Below are 18,374 nucleotides of genomic sequence, written 5' to 3'. Positions count from 1 at the left end.
CGGAACCAGATAGTGGCGTACCGGAACCTGTGCCAGAGTGGTGATATGGGTCCAAAACTGTCCGATTACAATTTCATTGGCCATATCTTGTCGCGGCAGTGTAATTTGATGTGTGGCATGGTATGGTTCTCTGAAATTTTGATTTGTTTTTCCGGAACCGGATAGTGGCGTACCGGAACCTGTTCCAGAGTGGTCACATTTGTCCAAAACGGTTCGATTACACTTTCATTGGCCGTATCTCGTCGCGGCAGTGTAATTTGATGTGTCGCATGGTATGGTTCTCAGAAATTTTGATTTGGTCCTCTGGAACCGGATAGTGGCGTACCGGAACCTGTGCCAGAGTGGTGATATGGGTCCAAAACTGTCCGATTACACTTTCGTTGGCCATATCTCGTCGCGGCAGTGTAGTTTGATGTGTCGCATGGTATGGTTCTCTGAAATTTTGCTTTGGTCCTCCGGAACCGGATAGTTGGGTACCGGAACCTGTGCCAGAGTGGTCACATATGTCCAAAACGGTCCGATTGCACTTTCGTTGGCCATATCTCGTCGCGGCAGTGTAATTTGATGTGTCGCATGGTATGGTTCTCAGAAATTTTGATTTGGTCCTCCGGAACCGGATAGTGGCCTACTGGAACCTGTGCCAGAGTGGTCACATTTGTCCAAAACGGTCCGATTACACTTTCGTTGGCCATATCTCGTCGCGGCAGTGTAATTTGGTGTGTCGCATGGTATGGTTCTCTGAAATTTTGATTTGGTCCTCCGGAACTGGATAGTGGGGTACCGGAACCTGTGCCAGAGTGGTCACATGTGTCCAAAACGGTCCGACTATACTTTCGTTGGCTGTATCTCGTCGCGGCAGTGTAATTTGATGTGTCGCATGGTATGGTTCTCTGAAATTTTGATTTGGTCCTCCGGAACCACATACCGGTGATTCCGGTCCCGTAATAATGGACGTAGCTGTCAATATAAGTCTATTGATTCACAGATATCGATTCCTGGCAACCATATATTAATATAATTACCGATTTGGGCTATTTTTATTAGAATACTATTGACTACAATTAAAATTTGACCTTCGATTCATGGAAATATGCGAGGTGTCCTCTACATTTCCGGTTATTCCTCCGGACGGGAATCTATGAACCGGTTTTTCGTAACGGCATTTGAAAGTGCTGCTATTCCCCTTTGTAAAACTATATAAATTCCGAAAATCGACCCGCGGCGTCATGAGCTATGACCAAAAGTATGGTCAAAGTGTCGTCCCAGTCTCTTAAGGGTTAAAAAACACCTTATAGATAAAAAAAAGATAAAAAACCCAGATTAATCCACCTAGCGGTGATGGTGCCTTTCTCGTTCGTTCAAAAGGTTTGGGAAAATCTAAAATAACAAAAAAATGTGGATTGGTCTTATTTTTTATATTTGTTTATATGCATAAAAAAAATTCTTGTCAAACGCAATTTGTTGCAAACAAATCGGATGAGCACAAGAGCAAAAAATGGCATTTTATTTTTTAGTTTTAAAATTAGTATTTTCGCCATAACTTTTGACCCAATTGTACGATCCGGCCAAGTTTCTATAGGAAACAATGGGACAAGATTCTGCGTCGAATGCAATCTGATGCGAGAGACCTGAGAAGCACACATATTACACATCAATCACAGTAACTTATATATGACCGGATTCAGTCACAATATGGTTACTGCAACCAGATTTGTTTAACTTGTGTTGCTTGGGGAGTAGATGCCCAAGTAGCACACGCAACATCTTACTAAAAGCACCTTGTTTCTATTCAGTTTCATTATAGGCATTGGAAAAACATCAAAGCACGAAAAAGTTGCATCAATATGTCAAAAACGTTCGAATTGTGATCAATGTTTCATTAAAATTGCAATGTAGTACGTGTACGTGGAAACAAACAAACAAAAAATACTGCACTTCATGTTGCAAACACGAAACAAAATCATTAAGTTGCATATTTTTTACCATGTAACTTCAATGCGTCTTTCAAAATTTAATTGTTTGTTTAAATTAAATTGCAGATAAGTTTAATGTATCTTCATGTTTAATTTAGCATCGTTCAACGTTTTGACAACTCACATTTTTCCTGTGATGGGGCAATCAAGTAACAGGAAACCCGAGTACAAAACTTCATAATCATATGGTTTTTATTGTGAGTCAACATGCAGTCCCTTCGAAGTGTTGAATGGTGCTGTGGTAGAGTGGAGGACTATCAATCACAAGATCCATAAATCGAATCCAGTTTTATATTTTTATTTTACTTTTTTCCGCTGCAGTATTTTGCAACATTATTGCAATCTTACTGTATTCGAAGGATGTTTCCGTAGACTCCACCTCCTGCGCGTTTTAGATTGCAAGAGAGTTATATTTGATGGCACATACGCAAAGATAGTTTCTTTCCGAATAGTTGCAACGCAGTGAAATGTTCAGTAGTGAAACAATTTGTGCTGCTTGGGTGAAGTCTAAGTGCTAAAAAAGTGAGCTAGACTTTTTTGAACTCTTTTTCACAATAAATAGTGATTTTACCAATACTTCTAAGCCCATAGTCAGATCTGGCCAATTTTCAATAAGAAAATATGAGACATTCTGCGTCGAATGCAATTTAATGCGACAAATCGGATGAGGACAAGTGCCTGAAAAATAAGTGAGTTTTGTTTAGCGATTTTTCCATAAAAAAATGGTATAATTTTCGATCCCATAGTCCGATATGGCCAATTTTCAATTGAAAACAACGGGACAGGATTCTACGTCAAATGCAACTTGTTGTGAGCAAATCGGTTAAGGATATGTGCCCGAAAAATGAGTGACATTTTTTACGCGATGTTTTTGAATGAATTTGTATTTTGGCCATAACATTCGATCCCATAGTTTGATCTTGCCAATTTCAAATAGGAAACAATGGGACAGGATTCTGCGTTGAATGCAACTTGTTGCGAGCAAATCGGTTGAGGATAAGTGCCCGAAAAATGAGTGACATTTTTTACGCGATTTTTTTGTATGATTTTGTATTTTGGCCATAACTTTTGATCCCATAGTCCGATCTGGCCAATTTCAAATAGGAAACAATGGGATAGGATTCTGCGTCGAATGCAACTTGTTGCGAGCAAATCGGTTGAGGCTAAGTGCCCGAAAAATGAGTGACAATTTTTACGCGATTTTTTTGTATGAATTTGTATTTTGGCCATAACTTTTGATTCCATAGTCCGATCTGGCCAATTTCAAATAGGAAACAATGGGACAGGATTCTGCGTCGAATGCAACTTGTTGTGAGCAAATCGGTTGAGGATAAGTGCATAAAAATGAGTGACATTTTTTACGCGATTTTTTTGTATGAATTTGTATTTTGGCCATAACTTTTGATTCCATAGTCCGATCTGACCAATTTCAAATTGGAAACAATAGGACAGGATTTTGCGTCGAATGCAACTTGTTGCGAGCAAATCGGTTTAGGATAAGTGCCCGAAAAATGAGTGACATTTTTTACGCGATTTTTTTGCATGAATTTGTATTTTGGCCATAACTTTTGATCCCATAGTCCGATCCGGCCAATTTCAAATAGGAAACAATGGGACAGGATTCTGCGTCGAATGCAACTTGTTGCGAGCAAATCGGTTGGGGATAAGTGCCCGAAAAATGAGTGACATTTTTTGAGTAGTTTTGCGCACACACACACACACACACACACACACACACACACACACACACACACACACACACACACACACACACACACACACACACACACACACACACACACACACACACACACACACACACACACAGACATCACCTCAATTCGTCGAACTGAGTCGATTAGTATATAACACTATGGGTCTCCGGGCCTTCTATAAAAAGCTTGTTTTTGGAGCGATCATATAGCCTTTACCGTATACTTAGTATACGAGAAAGGCAAAAATAAAAAGGGTCGTTTGCAAAAAGAGCTAAATAATTTTCCTTTCGAAAAACTTTTGTCGTAAATCGAAAATTGCATTTATATTTTTCTCACTAACTGTCAATTATTTGCATTTCCAAAGCCTTCGACACGTCGCGATACCTATCCCAAACCTGAGTCGAAAGCAAAACCACGTGGGTAAGCTGTCAAATAGAATGAAAAACAGCAATGGAGATGCGGGAACCGCCGAGGGGGATGACACTTTTAGCTTATATTGGTTTAGTAGCAAAATCAGATTATCCGATTAAATCTTTCTTAAATGATAAGCATACAAAAAAATATTTTTTGAGCATTCTCAAATCGACATGCACCCAAAAATTGTGTAAGCAATCTGTCCGATATGACGATCTGATACGAATACAAACATGCATAATGACATCGGCAAAATCATCGCAAAATAAACGATGAAATCCAGAAAAATATCCGATATCGGATATAGAGTCGAGAAAACCAAAGAAAATGGGCGAAAAATGGTTAAGCGGTAATACTTGCGGAAATATCTCACCATAATGGGTATGCAATCATGATTAGCGAACACAATAAAACGCGTTCGGATGACGGGATGAGTGGATCGACGCAAAAATCCTCTGCACTAGCCGAAAATGTCTTTTAGTCGAACTGGTCATTTGGCCGAAAATGTCGTTTGATCGAACTGGTCGTTTTGGAAGAAAAAGCTATTTGGCTGAGAATGTAATTTAACGGAAATGAACATACGGCCAAAAATGTGATTCCGTCGGACTGATCCTTTGGCCGAAATGATCGTTTGGCAGAAAGGGCCATTTGGACAAACGGGACGATATGTTGGCCATATATTTTCAGCAAATGAATATTTTCGGCCATGGACCAATTGATATTTTCTTCTAAAAGATTTTTTCGGGCGAAAGGTCAGCTTAACCAAACGATATTTTTGTCTAATTCGGTCGAATGATTACTGTTTGCTCGCCTGTTAGGACAAATGGCTTTTCAGATAAATTACCAGTTTTTCCGTATGTCGTCCAAAAGCCATATTTGGCCAAACCGTATTGTCCTAACCTTTGATTCGATCAAATGACTATAAGCTTAACGTGTTATTTGGCTAAATGGCATCCAGTCAAAAGATTTCCACCGGAAGAATTCAGAAAAATATCCGTTTGAAATGCCGAAGAATACGTACTATCCCGGAATTCCAAGTAGACCTATGTGCCGATTGAAATTTTATCGGTGGTGGCGTGATAGATCATTTTCAGCCAGCAGCGGCGGCGTGGTGGCGTCACGCCGTTGATGATCTGCGGCGGCTGTGCAGCAACGTGAATCACCGTGAATTAACCTGATGCAAAAAAAAAAAATCTGGAATTTCTTCAATAGTTTCTCCAGAAAATTTTCCACTAATTCTTAAAAAAAATCCATGAAATCCTCCGGAAGTTCCTTTATGATTTCCCCCGGAAGTTCCTCCAGAAATCTTCCAAGAGTTCCTCCATGAAACAATTCCAAAAGTTCCTCCGGAAGCTGCTCCAGGAATTCCTCCGGAGGTCCCGCCAAAAATTCCTCCGGAAGTTTCTCCAGAAATTCATCTGAAAATTCCTCCACGAATTCATCCAATAGTTTCTCCAGAAATTTCTCCGCAAGTTCTTCCAAAAATTCTTCTAGAGCCTCCTCCAGCAATTCCTCAGACGGTTCCTTCTGGAATTCTCCCTGAAGTACATCCTGGAAATCTTCCGGAAGTTTCTCCTGGAATTACACCGGAAGTTCCTCCTGCAGTTCCCACGGAAGTTCTTCCAGGAATTCTTAAGGAATTATCTCCATGACTTTTTTCGGACGTTCCTCCAAGAATTGATCTGAAACTTCCTCCAGGAATTCCTTGAAGAGTTCCTCCAGAAGTTCCTTCCAAAAATTGTTCCGTAATTTTCTCCAGATATTCCCCCGAAGGTTCCTCCAGGAGTTCCTCCGAAGGCTCTTCCTGGAATTCCTCTGGAGGTTTTCGGAGCTACTCCAGAAATTTCTCCGATAATTCTTTCACAAATTCCACCAAGCACTCTTAACAAATTTGTTTGAGAACTGTACAGAAATTCCCTCTGAATTCCTTTCGAAAGTTACATAAAATTACTCCCCATCCTTCAGGAACTTCCCATGAAAATCTGATAGAAATTTAATTACGATTACCTACGAAAAATTTCACATTCATTCCACTGGAAATTCTTCCAAAAACTCCTCCCGGAATTTAGCCGACAATTCTTTGGGTATTTCAACTAAAGTTTCTCCAAAAATTCCCCCGAAAAAATCGGTATACAATTTTTTTTCAAGTTCCTTCAGAAATTCCCATGAACATTCCCAAAGAAATTTTTCTTGTAAATTCATCCGATTTCTCCAAGAACTTCTACAAAAAATCTGCCGGAAGTTATTCAGGAAAGCCCCACAAGCCACGCCCCCAACCCCCTCCACCCGCCAAATTTTCTACTGGTGCTTGCTCTGAAAACACTTCAAGATTTTTCTCAAGGAAAATCTTTCTAGAAAACCTCCGAAATATTTTAAGAAATTGCTCTGGTGATTCTTCCGGAAATTCTCCCGCTTTTGCTTTCACGAGCTTCTCCAAGAATTCTCCCAGAAATTCATCCGGGAATGACCATAAACATTACGTCAAAAATTCTCGTGGTAATCCCCACCCCAAGTAATTTCCTCAAAACTTCCTCCAGAAATTCGTTTTGAAATTCCCCCAGATATTCCTCAAGGATCTGTTTCAGGGAATTTCTCTTTCAGAAAGAGAATCCTCGATGAAATTTTGGATCACTTCTTGAAGTAATTTGCGACGTAATTTAGAGTAAACTTTTCAAAATACTTCCAGGAGGAACTGTCAACAACAAAATCCAGATGAGTTGTTGAGAAAATTTCAGGAGAAATTCGCGAATTTTGATTTGACAAATTTTGGAAAAAAAAAATCGAATGGATTTTACGATGGACTTCCAGAAGAAATAACCAAAGGATTCCTGAGCTAGAAGTTGAAATATTATCCAAAGGAGCTCACGGGGAATTTAGTTTAAAAAAAATAATATAAAGTTTTGAAATAATTTCAGCCGAAATATTACAATTACAAAGACATCTTTCCACGACAGCTTTCGAATATTTCTTTGCTGTAAAACAGATCCTTGCTAGTTGTAATTGTGGGTAGGTCGCAATCAAATGATTTGATCAATCAATTTTATATAAAATGAGGAGAAATTCTGCATTTTTGAAAATGGATAAATGTCATATGAAATTGGCTTAAAATACGTATTTCCGACAGGAGCCAAAAAAACTGAACGTAAGAGAAAAATCTCGCTTAACTTTTCAAAAGGACCTAAGTAACATTTTTTTCATGAATTAATTTGAATAGCGCAATCAATAGCTTTCATGTTGTTCTGTTGATTGCGCTATTCAAATTAATTCATGAAAAAATGTTACTTAGGTCCTTTTGAAAAGTTAAGCGAGAAATGTTCTTTTGAAAAAATCTGTTTGGTCGGTGTGACCTTTGGGCGGAGACGGTGTTCCTGTCTTTTTTTATTTCCAAACAGCTTTCATAGGATATTCCAAAACCCGCGTGAAAAAAATCAAGTAAAAAAAGTTTGCCTGTGGGTTAGTCTCTGATTTGACGTTTGTGGAGGTCAACAGCACCCACCGTTCCGAGCATTCTAACCAATGTGCCATATAAACAGGTGCTGATGAAGTGAATTCAAGCCTTCCTATATACGACATTGATCAAAATCCTCAAATCAGAGACTAACCCACAGGCAAGCTGGCGACCATTACCGCCCACGGAAAACTGGGATAACATATCCAACCATGACCCATCTCATAGTACAACGAGATATTTACTAAATACTATATACAAATTTTATTGTCAAAATAGTGAATCACCACTTACCTAACACTTGATTGAAGATTTTATCGAAGTTCACTTCGTTTTCCTTTTCCAGATATTTGTGCATCACGCTTCGAACACTGAAATGAAACAAAAGAAAAATCAATTATTCAACCGCAAACTTCACATTGGTGCATTTAAGCAATTGTTTATGGTGGAAGACTTGTTTCAACTCTTTTCCGTTCACATCACTCGTCGTCCCCTCAGGTCGTCGCTACTGGCTACTGGAGAACATTATTCACCACCATAACCATCAATCTGCAAAATACTTCATCAACCAGAGCTTAACGGGCTTATCCCAGCAAGCCATGGTGTAACGTTATGCAGGTATCAGGAACGAGGAGCGAGGAAGGCAGTGAGACGACCCTCAATCGAAGCACTTCCATCATCACGTCACAAATCAATTCATGTGGCGGTTTTTTAGTGGCGTTTCAAATAAACTGTAGAAAGGTTAAACGACAAACTATTGTAAACAAGAGACGATAAAAGATTGTATTGGAACACTGTTCAGGAACTCTAAATCTCGAACTCAAGGATGAAAAAGCACAACATTCATCATCGAAAACTCGTGCACGATTAGAATCATAAGTTTGAATCATTGCATAATTTCATTTTTATGTAATATCAAAACAGTAAACAACCCTGTTTGTATAAAATAAAAGATGTTCATTCATGTGTAAACAATTATTGTACTCAAATCCATTTTTACCGCTTTTGAAGCAAAACGTTCGCAAATGATGGAAATGATTCGATTTTGTATAAAAAACTAAAGCGCGAAACTTTTCTGCAAAATGGTAGGTGAGTTTTCTCAAAAATGAGAGCTCAATGATTAAGATTTGAGAATGGTTTCACTTATTGGAATTCAATTTTCATAACCTATGCGTTTTATTAACATTATTTTATTCACTGTAGTTATTTAATGAAAATGTTTATGTCCTCCAATATCCTTCGACGTTTTAACGTGAATTACGACAGAGTCCGAAAATGGCTGCCGAAATGGCCGTGCTAGCCATCACATTGCGTTTTTGCTTGCACAAATGTAAATTTATAGGCGATTAGCACATCTGAAAATCATTTTTACGTGTATGCTGCATGTGAGCAAAGGATAAAACTGCTTTTCGCTTTTGCCTGTCATTTGCTTTTGGAGCTATGTACACCTTAAAGCGCTATGTAATTTTGAAATTGGATTCCAACGCGATTCGCCTTAAATCAAATGCTCTGCCCTACCGTAAAAGTGTGAGTTGTCATTACAGCATCCTGATGTTTTGCCTACGGCTTCTTCCGCTAACTTGAAAAGCGTACGCAACCACCTCCGCTGCCAGTTCAGTCGCACCTACTCTCGGTCATTCATTCATCGCAATCGCTCCTGTCATTAGATATTCATGGAATATCTTAACGGCTGCTTTAGAATGGTAAATTATTGATCAACTCGGGCTTTAACTTTGGAAAAGTGAAAGATGGGTGCCGCTAAGTGAGTCACGGTAAAGCATGGGACCACTCTCCATTCAGCCAGTGGCTTTCGACCTCCGTCACGCGGTGGCATGGCTGGACCCACGGGAAATTGTGGAGGAAGATTGTTTTGGCAAAGTTTGTCAACATCTGCATACACACAAACACACGACTCGAAGGAATTGAAATAAGTAGGACACAAACTTTAAAATTTATTGTGCAGATTTATATTGGCTGCTAGGTTTGTGTTTCGAAAAAAATATATTCAAATTAGCTTAAATTAATTTAGTTATGTCATCTCATGGAATTTTCATTTTTTTATTGCTCTCTATTGATTTTTTTTCTGGAAAATTTTAATTTTCTTGCGGAAAATTTTTTGTGTGGAAATTTTGTATTATTTTAATGGAACGTATTGATTCCTTTATGGAAAATTCTTCTTTTAAAATTGCAATTTTAGCTTTTAAAAATGCTAATTTATTTTTGTTCTGTGGAAAATTCCTAATTGTTTATGGACATTTTACATTATTTAGGGAAATTTTATTTTTCTTTATTACATATAACCTGATTTCTTTATTGGCAGTTTTAGTCAATGACAAAAGGTTGGTCGAAGGTACAAATGGTCGAAAGGGGCAAATGGTAGAAAGGAACAAAAGGTTGAAAGGACAGAATGTCGAAAGAGACAAAAGATCGAAAGAGATAGAACGTCGAAAGAGAAAAAGGTAGAAAAGTACTTTCTTCTGAACTATTGAGAAATCGGCTGTACATTTTTATTTCGATTTCAAGGACGGCTACGCAGTCTTGAATTATTGAAACAAGATGCATATTTATCCGACGTTTCGACACGGGGATGGTTTCTTCATCAGGGGAAAAATACGGTATTTGTTCCTAGTCTATTGTTTAGTCTAACATTAACTGTCTGGTATGGATTTTTCTGGTACATAACTTCGAGAACACACAATTTCAAAAACATTGACACTAACAGATAACGCTAATTTTTCTAAACGATAATTTTCTTTCGGATACCGCCTCATTGCAAACCCCCTTTTTTTTCGTAATGGTAGGCTATATAAGGCACATGTGCTTTATCCACAGTCAAGCGAGTGCACATTGTTTATTAAACGAAAGGATCGAACTCTATGTCCCCCCCCCCTCCCCTGATGGCTTTTCCGCAAACGTGACGTTTACGTGGTCTTGTTGTGTAGGGGTTATCACGCCTATCTAGAGAGTAGGAGGTTGAGGGTTCGAGTCCGTCCAAGACACGTGGATTCTTTTTCGCAAATTTCATATCAATTTGTCCATTTTGAAACATGTGCTGTGCATATGCACAGCCAAGATATTTAACAAAAAAAATGGTTTTCGTACGGCCGAGTTGGCGAATAATATGCAATTAATTGTGACCTCAAATGTGGCAATATCCCGAATGAAACAACTCCTTTGAATCATGTCATATCATAAAAATAACACCAATCCTCTCGTTGGAAGAAGATAGTTTTTTTTTCCTGATTTAAAGCAAAGGGGATTGCGAGTCCTTCCATTTGTCTGGAATAAGACGAAATAATGCGTTTGCTTTGTGGCGATGGTGAATGTGATTCTTTCTGTAAAAAAGCATCAGTCTGGAAAAATGCAAGGCACGTGATTTAAACTGAGAGCTTCGCAAAAATTGCGTCAGAAATTCAAAATAGTTTCCGTCGTAAATTTGAAACCGCAAAAAAAACGTTTTCTACTTAAACAAAAATCATTTATTTTTGTTAGTTCGAAAGATTTTGGTCCTAAAATTCATAAGAATTTCTCTGTGAATTCGAAATAATTTTTTTTTCGGGCCTGCCCCATCTTCTTTTTCTTCCTATATATAAATTTTTGCATTATTGTTGAGGCACTATGATTGATTGATTTGCACTATTTATGCACAGTTCGATTCGTTGTAGAATGGGCTGTGTTTAATTATAGAAAAAAATTATGATTTTTTCGGAGATAATTTAAAAATCTCCAAAATGCAGAAAGTTGACGAAAAGGGAAGAATGTCAACAGACTGTGCACAAATCGGTCTAGAGTGTCTAGAGTTGACATTAATGTAAAGCAAAAGTGTCGATCACGAGCAACGCAGGGTCCGATCTGCTAGTTGTATATAAAATGTTTTGATCGGAAACATTTGATAGCGATCTACCCAGAATTGCAACTAGCAAGGAGCTGTCTTAAAGTAATTTTTTTTTTAATGTCGTAGGAAATCCCAATTTGGTCACTACATCCCTTGCTATACAACGTATGTAATGAACCAAGCATAAAACTATGCTTCACTACACAGAAAAAAATAATGAAAAATAAACAGCGCGTAAAACATGACATGTCGAAATGTACGCTATTCTACGCTGGAATGGCCCTCTTCCTAACAATATTGCTTACAACTTGTATGCAATATCGACAATTCACGTCAAATATTGTATACATTTAGGCTACTTCTCTTGTGGAAGTCCGCTAATAATGACGTTCCATTTATGTGCATGATTTCCAGCGTAAATTTCAGTGGATTTTTCTATCTGTGTAAGAAAGCCACGTGGCATCTAATATTTAAAAAAAATGTGAACTGTTCTTCAGGTATTTAACTAATTGCTTGTAGAATTTCATTAGAAATCATTCTATTTACTAGAAATCTGTTGGTATTATGTATAAAATTTATTTCTTGAACTTCCTTAGATAATATTTAAACTTCTAGCTTAGAAATTCTTGGATAGAGTAGAGTGGGGCAAGAGTGCGCGTGGGGTAAGAGTATGTTTTCGATTTTTTGAAGTAATAAAAAAAGATAAACTAGCAGCACTGCATCAGTTTGACAGGTATTCTGGCCAACTATTATCATGTGTAATTGTAACCGATTTGAATAAGCAACAAGGGAGATATGGAGCTAGATAACTTTTTGGTCATTTTGCTAATAAATAATTGGATTTCTGCAACTAGTATTTCATTACCATATATACTTTCAATCAGGTGAACATTATACCATTTCGATAACCTATTGTATAGAGTACTTTATGGTACAGAACACCAATCCAGTTGGTTTTCCAAGAAGTCAAAACCATCACTTGAATAATTTTTGGGACTGTGGGGTGATAGTACGCAGGAACCGGTGGAGCAAGAGTACGCATATGAATCTTCAAGTTATGATGTCAAACCCGTATCTCCGGCCGAAATAAGACTTCTTCCAAAGCGTAAAGATCCACAACTAAAAAAAAGAGACAGAATTTGAAATTATCACAAGTTTTTAGGATAAGTTGAAGTAATTTGGTGTTAGAAGGGACTTAGCGAACGCACTGAAGCGAAATAATGAAATTGTATTAGGACTTGTTGTACACCTAAACATAGTACGAAAACACAATTTCATTTAATCAAAAGAAACATTCATAAATTACGCAACGTTTAGCTGGGAGGGGTTGTGAGATGTGTGACGATCCATATAATTTTTAGAGGATTCATACAAATAGGGGGGGGGAGGGGAGATGAAATAGCCAAATTTTACGTTACGTGATTGGTGGACTTTCTTTAAGGAAAATGCCTTTGTATACGCCACGCGATATATATTTTTACCTCTGTAGTTTTTTGTATATATAAAAAACAATGGTTTTTCGTATGAAAGTGCACATTTTTAGGACCCCCTCACCCTATAAGAGTTACGTAATCTTTAAACATTCCCTAATATATGCTCATTAAACATCAATTAAATGTTATTAACTCTTATTTGTATTAATATATACTTAAAGCACATGATTGGATAAATGCGTACTCTTACCCCACCCGATGCGCACTTTTACCCCACCGGTGGGGTAAGAGTGCGTTTTTCACTTGTCTTGCAATAAGGGTTCTACTAAAACGATTCTCAATAATTTCAATATTTTTTCCACTGGGTAACATAAAGGAAGAGTACATGAATCATCGACACTGATTTGATATGCAGAAGCTTGCTTCATAAGGGCCACATGATCGATTGAAAACTAAGTGCGTACTCTTGCCCCACTCTACTCTAATTTCTCCTAAAAAAAATCGTAAAATTTACCCGATTTTTTTCCCCAAAAGTTGCCAAATCAATACTCGCAAATATCCATTTTTCAACAACTCTTCTAGACTTTTTTTATACATTTTATTTGGAATCGCACTCTAAATAACGCAGAAAATTGTTTCAAGAAGTCAACCAAAAATTCCTCCAAGGATTCAATGCAGGAATTTCTTGAAGAAATCTTTCAGGAGTTGTCTCATGAAGTCCTTCAGAAACATCTTCGGATAATTTCACAAAAAATCCATCGTAAATTCTGATAAAGAAATTTCCCGGAAAAGGTTTTTTTTAGAAATTTCTGGGGAAAATTAAAAAACTAGTTTCCAAAGAAAGTTTTGGAGAAGTTTCCTGGAGAAAGTATAAACATAAATTTCTAAGTGTATACTTGAAGTAATGTTCGTGAACATTCCTGGCTGAATCTCTGGGAGAATTTTTGATAATTTCTGGAAGCCCGGGACTGAGTGGTAGATGGGGAGGAGTTCCATGTCAATTTTGAAAGGAAAACAGTGAAAATTGCGGTATAGTTCCCGAAGAAATCTGTTAAAAGTTCTTGGCGGAATTTGTGGTAAAATTCACGGGAATTTTTTTTAAGTAGCCCCTAGTGGAATTTCTGGACTCCGAAAGAATTTTAAAAGGAATTTCAAAGCAAACTATGAACTTCCGGTGCAATTTACGGAGGAGCTTCTGGAGGAGTTCCTGGAGGCAATTCGGGAGTAATTTCAAGAGAGATTTCCGAATTCGTGGAGAAATTCCTTGAAGAACTTCCGGATGAACCTCTGGAGAAATTCCTGGAGGAACTTCTGGAGAAATTCCTGGAGGAACTTCCGAAGGAATTCTTGGAGGAACTTCCAGAGGGATTCCTGGCGGAACTTTCGGAGGAATTGCTGGAGGAACTTTCGGAGGAATTCCTGGAGGAACTTTCGGAGGAATTCCTTGAAGAACTTTCGGAGGAATTCCTGGAGGAATTTCCGGAGGAATTCCTGGAGGAACTTCAGACGGAATTCCTGGAGGAACTTCCTGGAAGAACTTCCGAAAGGAGTTCCTGGAGGAACTTAAAGAATTTCTGGAGAAGCTTTCGAATGAATTCCTAGAGAAGGGACTCCAGAGGAATTCTTACAGGAGGGACTCCGGAGGAATTCCTGGAGAGACTCCGGAGGAATTACTGGAGAAACTTCTGGAGGAAATCCTGGAGGAACTTCCGAAGGAATTCCTGGAGGAACTTCCGAAGGAATTCCTGGAAGATCGTCCGAAAGAATTCCTAGAGGAACTTCCGTAGGAGGTACTCCGGAGGAATTCCTGGAGAGACTCCGGAGGAATTACTGGAGGAACTTCCGGAGGAATTCCTGGAGGAACTTTCGGAGGAAACCCTGGAGGAACTTCCGAAGGAACTCCTGGAGGAACTTCCGAAGGGATTCCTGGAGGAACTTCCGAAGGAATTCCTGGAGGAACTTCCGGAGGAATTCCTGGAGGAACTTCCGGAGGAATTCCTGGAGGAACTTCCGGAGGAACTTCCGGAGGAACTTGCGGATGAATTCCTGGAGGAACTTTCGGAGGAATTCCTGGAGGAACTTCCGGAGGAATTTGCTGGAGGAACTTCCGGAGGAACTTCCGGATGAATTCCTGGAGGAACTTTCGGAGGAATTCCTGGAGAAACTTCCGGAGGAATTCCTGGAGGAACTCCCGGAGGAATTCCTGGAGGAACTTCCGGAGGAATTCCTGGAGGAACTTCCGGAGGAATTCCTGGAGGAACTTCCGGAGGAATTCCTGGAGGAACTTCCGGAGGAATTCCTGGAGGAACTTCCGGAGGAATTCCTGGAGGAACTTCCGGAGGAATTCCTGGAGGAACTTCCGGAGGAATTCCTGGAGGAACTTCCGGAGGAATTCCTGGAGGAACTTCCGGAGGAATTCCTGGAGGAACTTCCGGAGGAATTCCTGGAGGAACTTCCGGAGGAATTCTTGGAGGAACTTCCGGAGGAATTCCTGGAGGAACTTTCGTAGGAATTCCTGGAGGAACTTTCGTAGGAATTCCTGGAGGAACTTTCGTAGGAATTCCTGGAGGAACTTCCGGAGGAATTCCTGGAGGAACTTCCGGAGGAATCCCTGGAGGAACTTTCGGAGGAATTCCTGGAGGAACTTCCGGAGGAATTCCTGGAGGAACTTCCGGAGGAATTCCTGGAGGAACTTCCGGAGGAATTCCTGGAGGAACTTCCGGAGGAATTCCTGGAGGAACTTCCGGAGGAATTCCTGGAGGAACTTCCGGAGGAATTCCTGGAGGAACTTCCGGAGGAATTCCTGGAGGAACTTCCGGAGGAATTCCTGGAGGAACTTCCGGAGGAATTCCTGGAGGAACTTCCGAAGGAATTCCTGGAGGAACTTCCGAAGGAATTCCTGGAGGAACTTCCGGAGGAATTCCTGGAGGAACTTTCGTAGGAATTCCTGGAGGAACTTTCGTAGGAATTCCTGGAGGAACTTCCGGAGGAATCCCTGGAGGAACTTCCGGAGGAATTCCTGGAGGAACTTCCGGAGGAATTCCTGGAGGAACTTCCGGAGGAATTCCTGGAGGAACTTCCGGAGGAATTCCTGGAGGAACTTCCGGAGGAATTCCTGGAGGAACTTCCGGAGGAATTCCTGGAGGAACTTCCGGAGGAATTCCTGGAGGAACTTCCGGAGGAATTCCTGGAGGAACTTCCGGAGGAATTCCTGGAGGAACTTCCGGAGGAATTCCTGGAGGAACTTCCGGAGGAATTCCTGGAGGAACTTCCGGAGGAATTCCTGGAGGAACTTCCGGAGGAATTCCTGGAGGAACTTCCGGAGGAATTCCTGGAGGAACTTCCGGAGGAATTCCTGGAGGAACTTCCGGAGGAATTCCTGGAGGGACCTTCGGAGGAATTCCTGGAGGAACTTCCGGAGGAATTCCTGGAGGAACTTCCGGAGGAATTCCTGGAGGAACTTCCGGAGGAATTCCTGGAGGAACTTCCGGAGGAATTCCTGGAGGAACTTCCGGAGGAATTCCTGGAGGAACTTCCGGAGGAATTCCTGGAGGAACTTCCGGAGTAATTCCTGGAGGAACTTCCGGAGGAATTCCTGGAGGAACTTCAGGAGGAATTCCTGGAGGAACTTCCGGAGGAATTCCTGGAGGAACTTCAGGAGGAATTCCTAGAGGAACTTCCGGAGGAGTTCCTGGAGGAACTTCCGGAGGAATTCCTGGAGGAACTTCCGGAGGAATTCCTGGAGGAACTTCCGGAGGAATTCCTGGAGGAACTTCCGGAGGAATTCCTGGAGGAACTTCCGGAGGAATTCCTGGAGGAACTTCCGGAGGAATTCCTGGAGGAACTTCCGGAGGAATTCCTGGAGGAACTTCCGGAGGAATTCCTGGAGGAACTTCCGGAGGAATTCCTGGAGGAACTTCCGGAGGAATTCCTGGAGGAACTTCCGGAGGAATTCCTGGAGGAACTTCCGGAGGAATTCCTGGAGGAACTTCCGGAGGAATTCCTGGAGGAACTTCCGGAGGAATTCCTGGAGGAACTTCCGGAGGAATTCCTGGAGGAACTTCCGGAGGAATTCCTGGAGGAACTTCCGGAGGAATTCCTGGAGGAACTTCCGGAGGAATTCCTGGAGGAACTTCCGGAGGAATTCCTGGAGGAACTTCCGGAGGAATTCCTGGAGGAACTTCCGGAGGAATTCCTGGAGGAACTTCCGGAGGAATTCCTGGAGGAACTTCCGGAGGAATTCCTGGAGGAACTTCCGGAGGAATTCCTGGAGGAACTTCCGGAGGAATTCCTGGAGGAACTTCCGGAGGAATTCCTGGAGGAACTTCCGGAGGAATTCCTGGAGGAACTTCCGGAGGAATTCCTGAAGGAACTTCCGGAGGAATTCCTGGAGGAATTTCCGGAGGAATTTCCGGAGGAATTCCTGGAGGAACTTCAGACGGAATTCGTGGAGGAACTTCCGAAGGAATTCCTGCAGGAACTTCTGAAGGAATTCCTTGAGGAACTTCCGAAGGAATTCCTGGAGGAACTTCCGGAGGAATTCCTGGAGGAACTTCCGAAGGAATTCCTGGAGGAACTTCCGAAGGAATTCCTGGAGGAACTTCCGAAGGAATTCCTGGAGGAACTTCCGAAGGAATTCCTGGAGGAACTTCCGAAGGAATTCCTGGAGGAACTTCCGAAGGAATTCCTGGAGGAACTTCCGAAGGAATTCCTGGAGGAACTTCCGAAGGAATTCCTGGAGGAACTTCCGAAGGAATTCCTGGAGGAACTTCCGAAGGAATTCCTGGAGGAACTTCCGAAGGAATTCCTAGGAGATCTTCCGAAGCAATTCCTGGAAGATCTTCCGGAGGAACATCCACAAGTACTCCTGAATTAGCTTCTGGAGGAGCTTTCCGGAAGAACCTCCAGGAGAATTATTGGATTAGCTTCTGGAGGAATTCCTGGAAAAGTTTTTGGAGAATTTCATAGAGGAACTTCTTTAAAAAATCGTGAAAAAAATTCTATAGGAACTATCGAAGAAATTCCAGATAATGTTTGATACATGAAATTGATTTACGCTAACTCACGCCGCCTCCGATCATCAACGGCGTGACGGCGCCACGCCGCCGCCACTGGCTCAAAATGATCTATTACGCCGCCACCGATAAAATGTCAATCGGCGCACAGATCTATTCTGTTGAAAGCTCAAAATCATTTTCTTCGTAATTTCGAAAGACTTTCTTTCCTTTATTTTTAATTCCTAAATTCAAAAGATTTTTCTTCGCCAATTAAATAAAACGTTCGTAAACTTATAAGAATTTTCGCCAACAATTCGGAAGAATGTTCTTCTTAAATTAGAAATAATTGAGTTCGAAGGAAGTGAGTTCGAAAGAATTTCCTTCGTAAATTCGAGAAAAAAAAAACCTACCGGATACTCAAAAGAATTACCTTCAGAAGCATATCTTGAATTCGGAAGGTTTTCCTTCGTAAATTAACAAAAACAAATCTTCGTGAATTCGAATGAATTTCGTTCGTAAATTCGAAAGTATTTTCTTCAAAAATTCGAAGCAAATGTAA

General features: G+C 40.5%; 1 protein-coding gene across 1 annotated transcript in view; it reads right to left on the bottom strand.

Moving 5' to 3' along the window:
• LOC134226492 (G protein-coupled receptor kinase 1) overlaps positions 1-18,374 on the bottom strand; it is a 543,976-nt gene that overhangs the window by 244,292 nt on the left and 281,310 nt on the right. The window contains exon 3 of the mRNA XM_062707302.1: positions 7,845-7,921. Coding sequence (XP_062563286.1) covers positions 7,845-7,921 — 77 coding nt within the window. The remainder of the gene's footprint in view (positions 1-7,844; positions 7,922-18,374) is intronic.

The sequence above is a fragment of the Armigeres subalbatus genome, chromosome 3 (assembly GCF_024139115.2).
Source record: "Armigeres subalbatus isolate Guangzhou_Male chromosome 3, GZ_Asu_2, whole genome shotgun sequence".
In the NCBI taxonomy this organism is placed as follows: Eukaryota; Metazoa; Arthropoda; class Insecta; order Diptera; family Culicidae; genus Armigeres; species Armigeres subalbatus.
The sequence above is the reverse complement of the archived record's forward strand: the minus strand, read 5'-3'. Positions and strand labels throughout refer to the sequence as shown.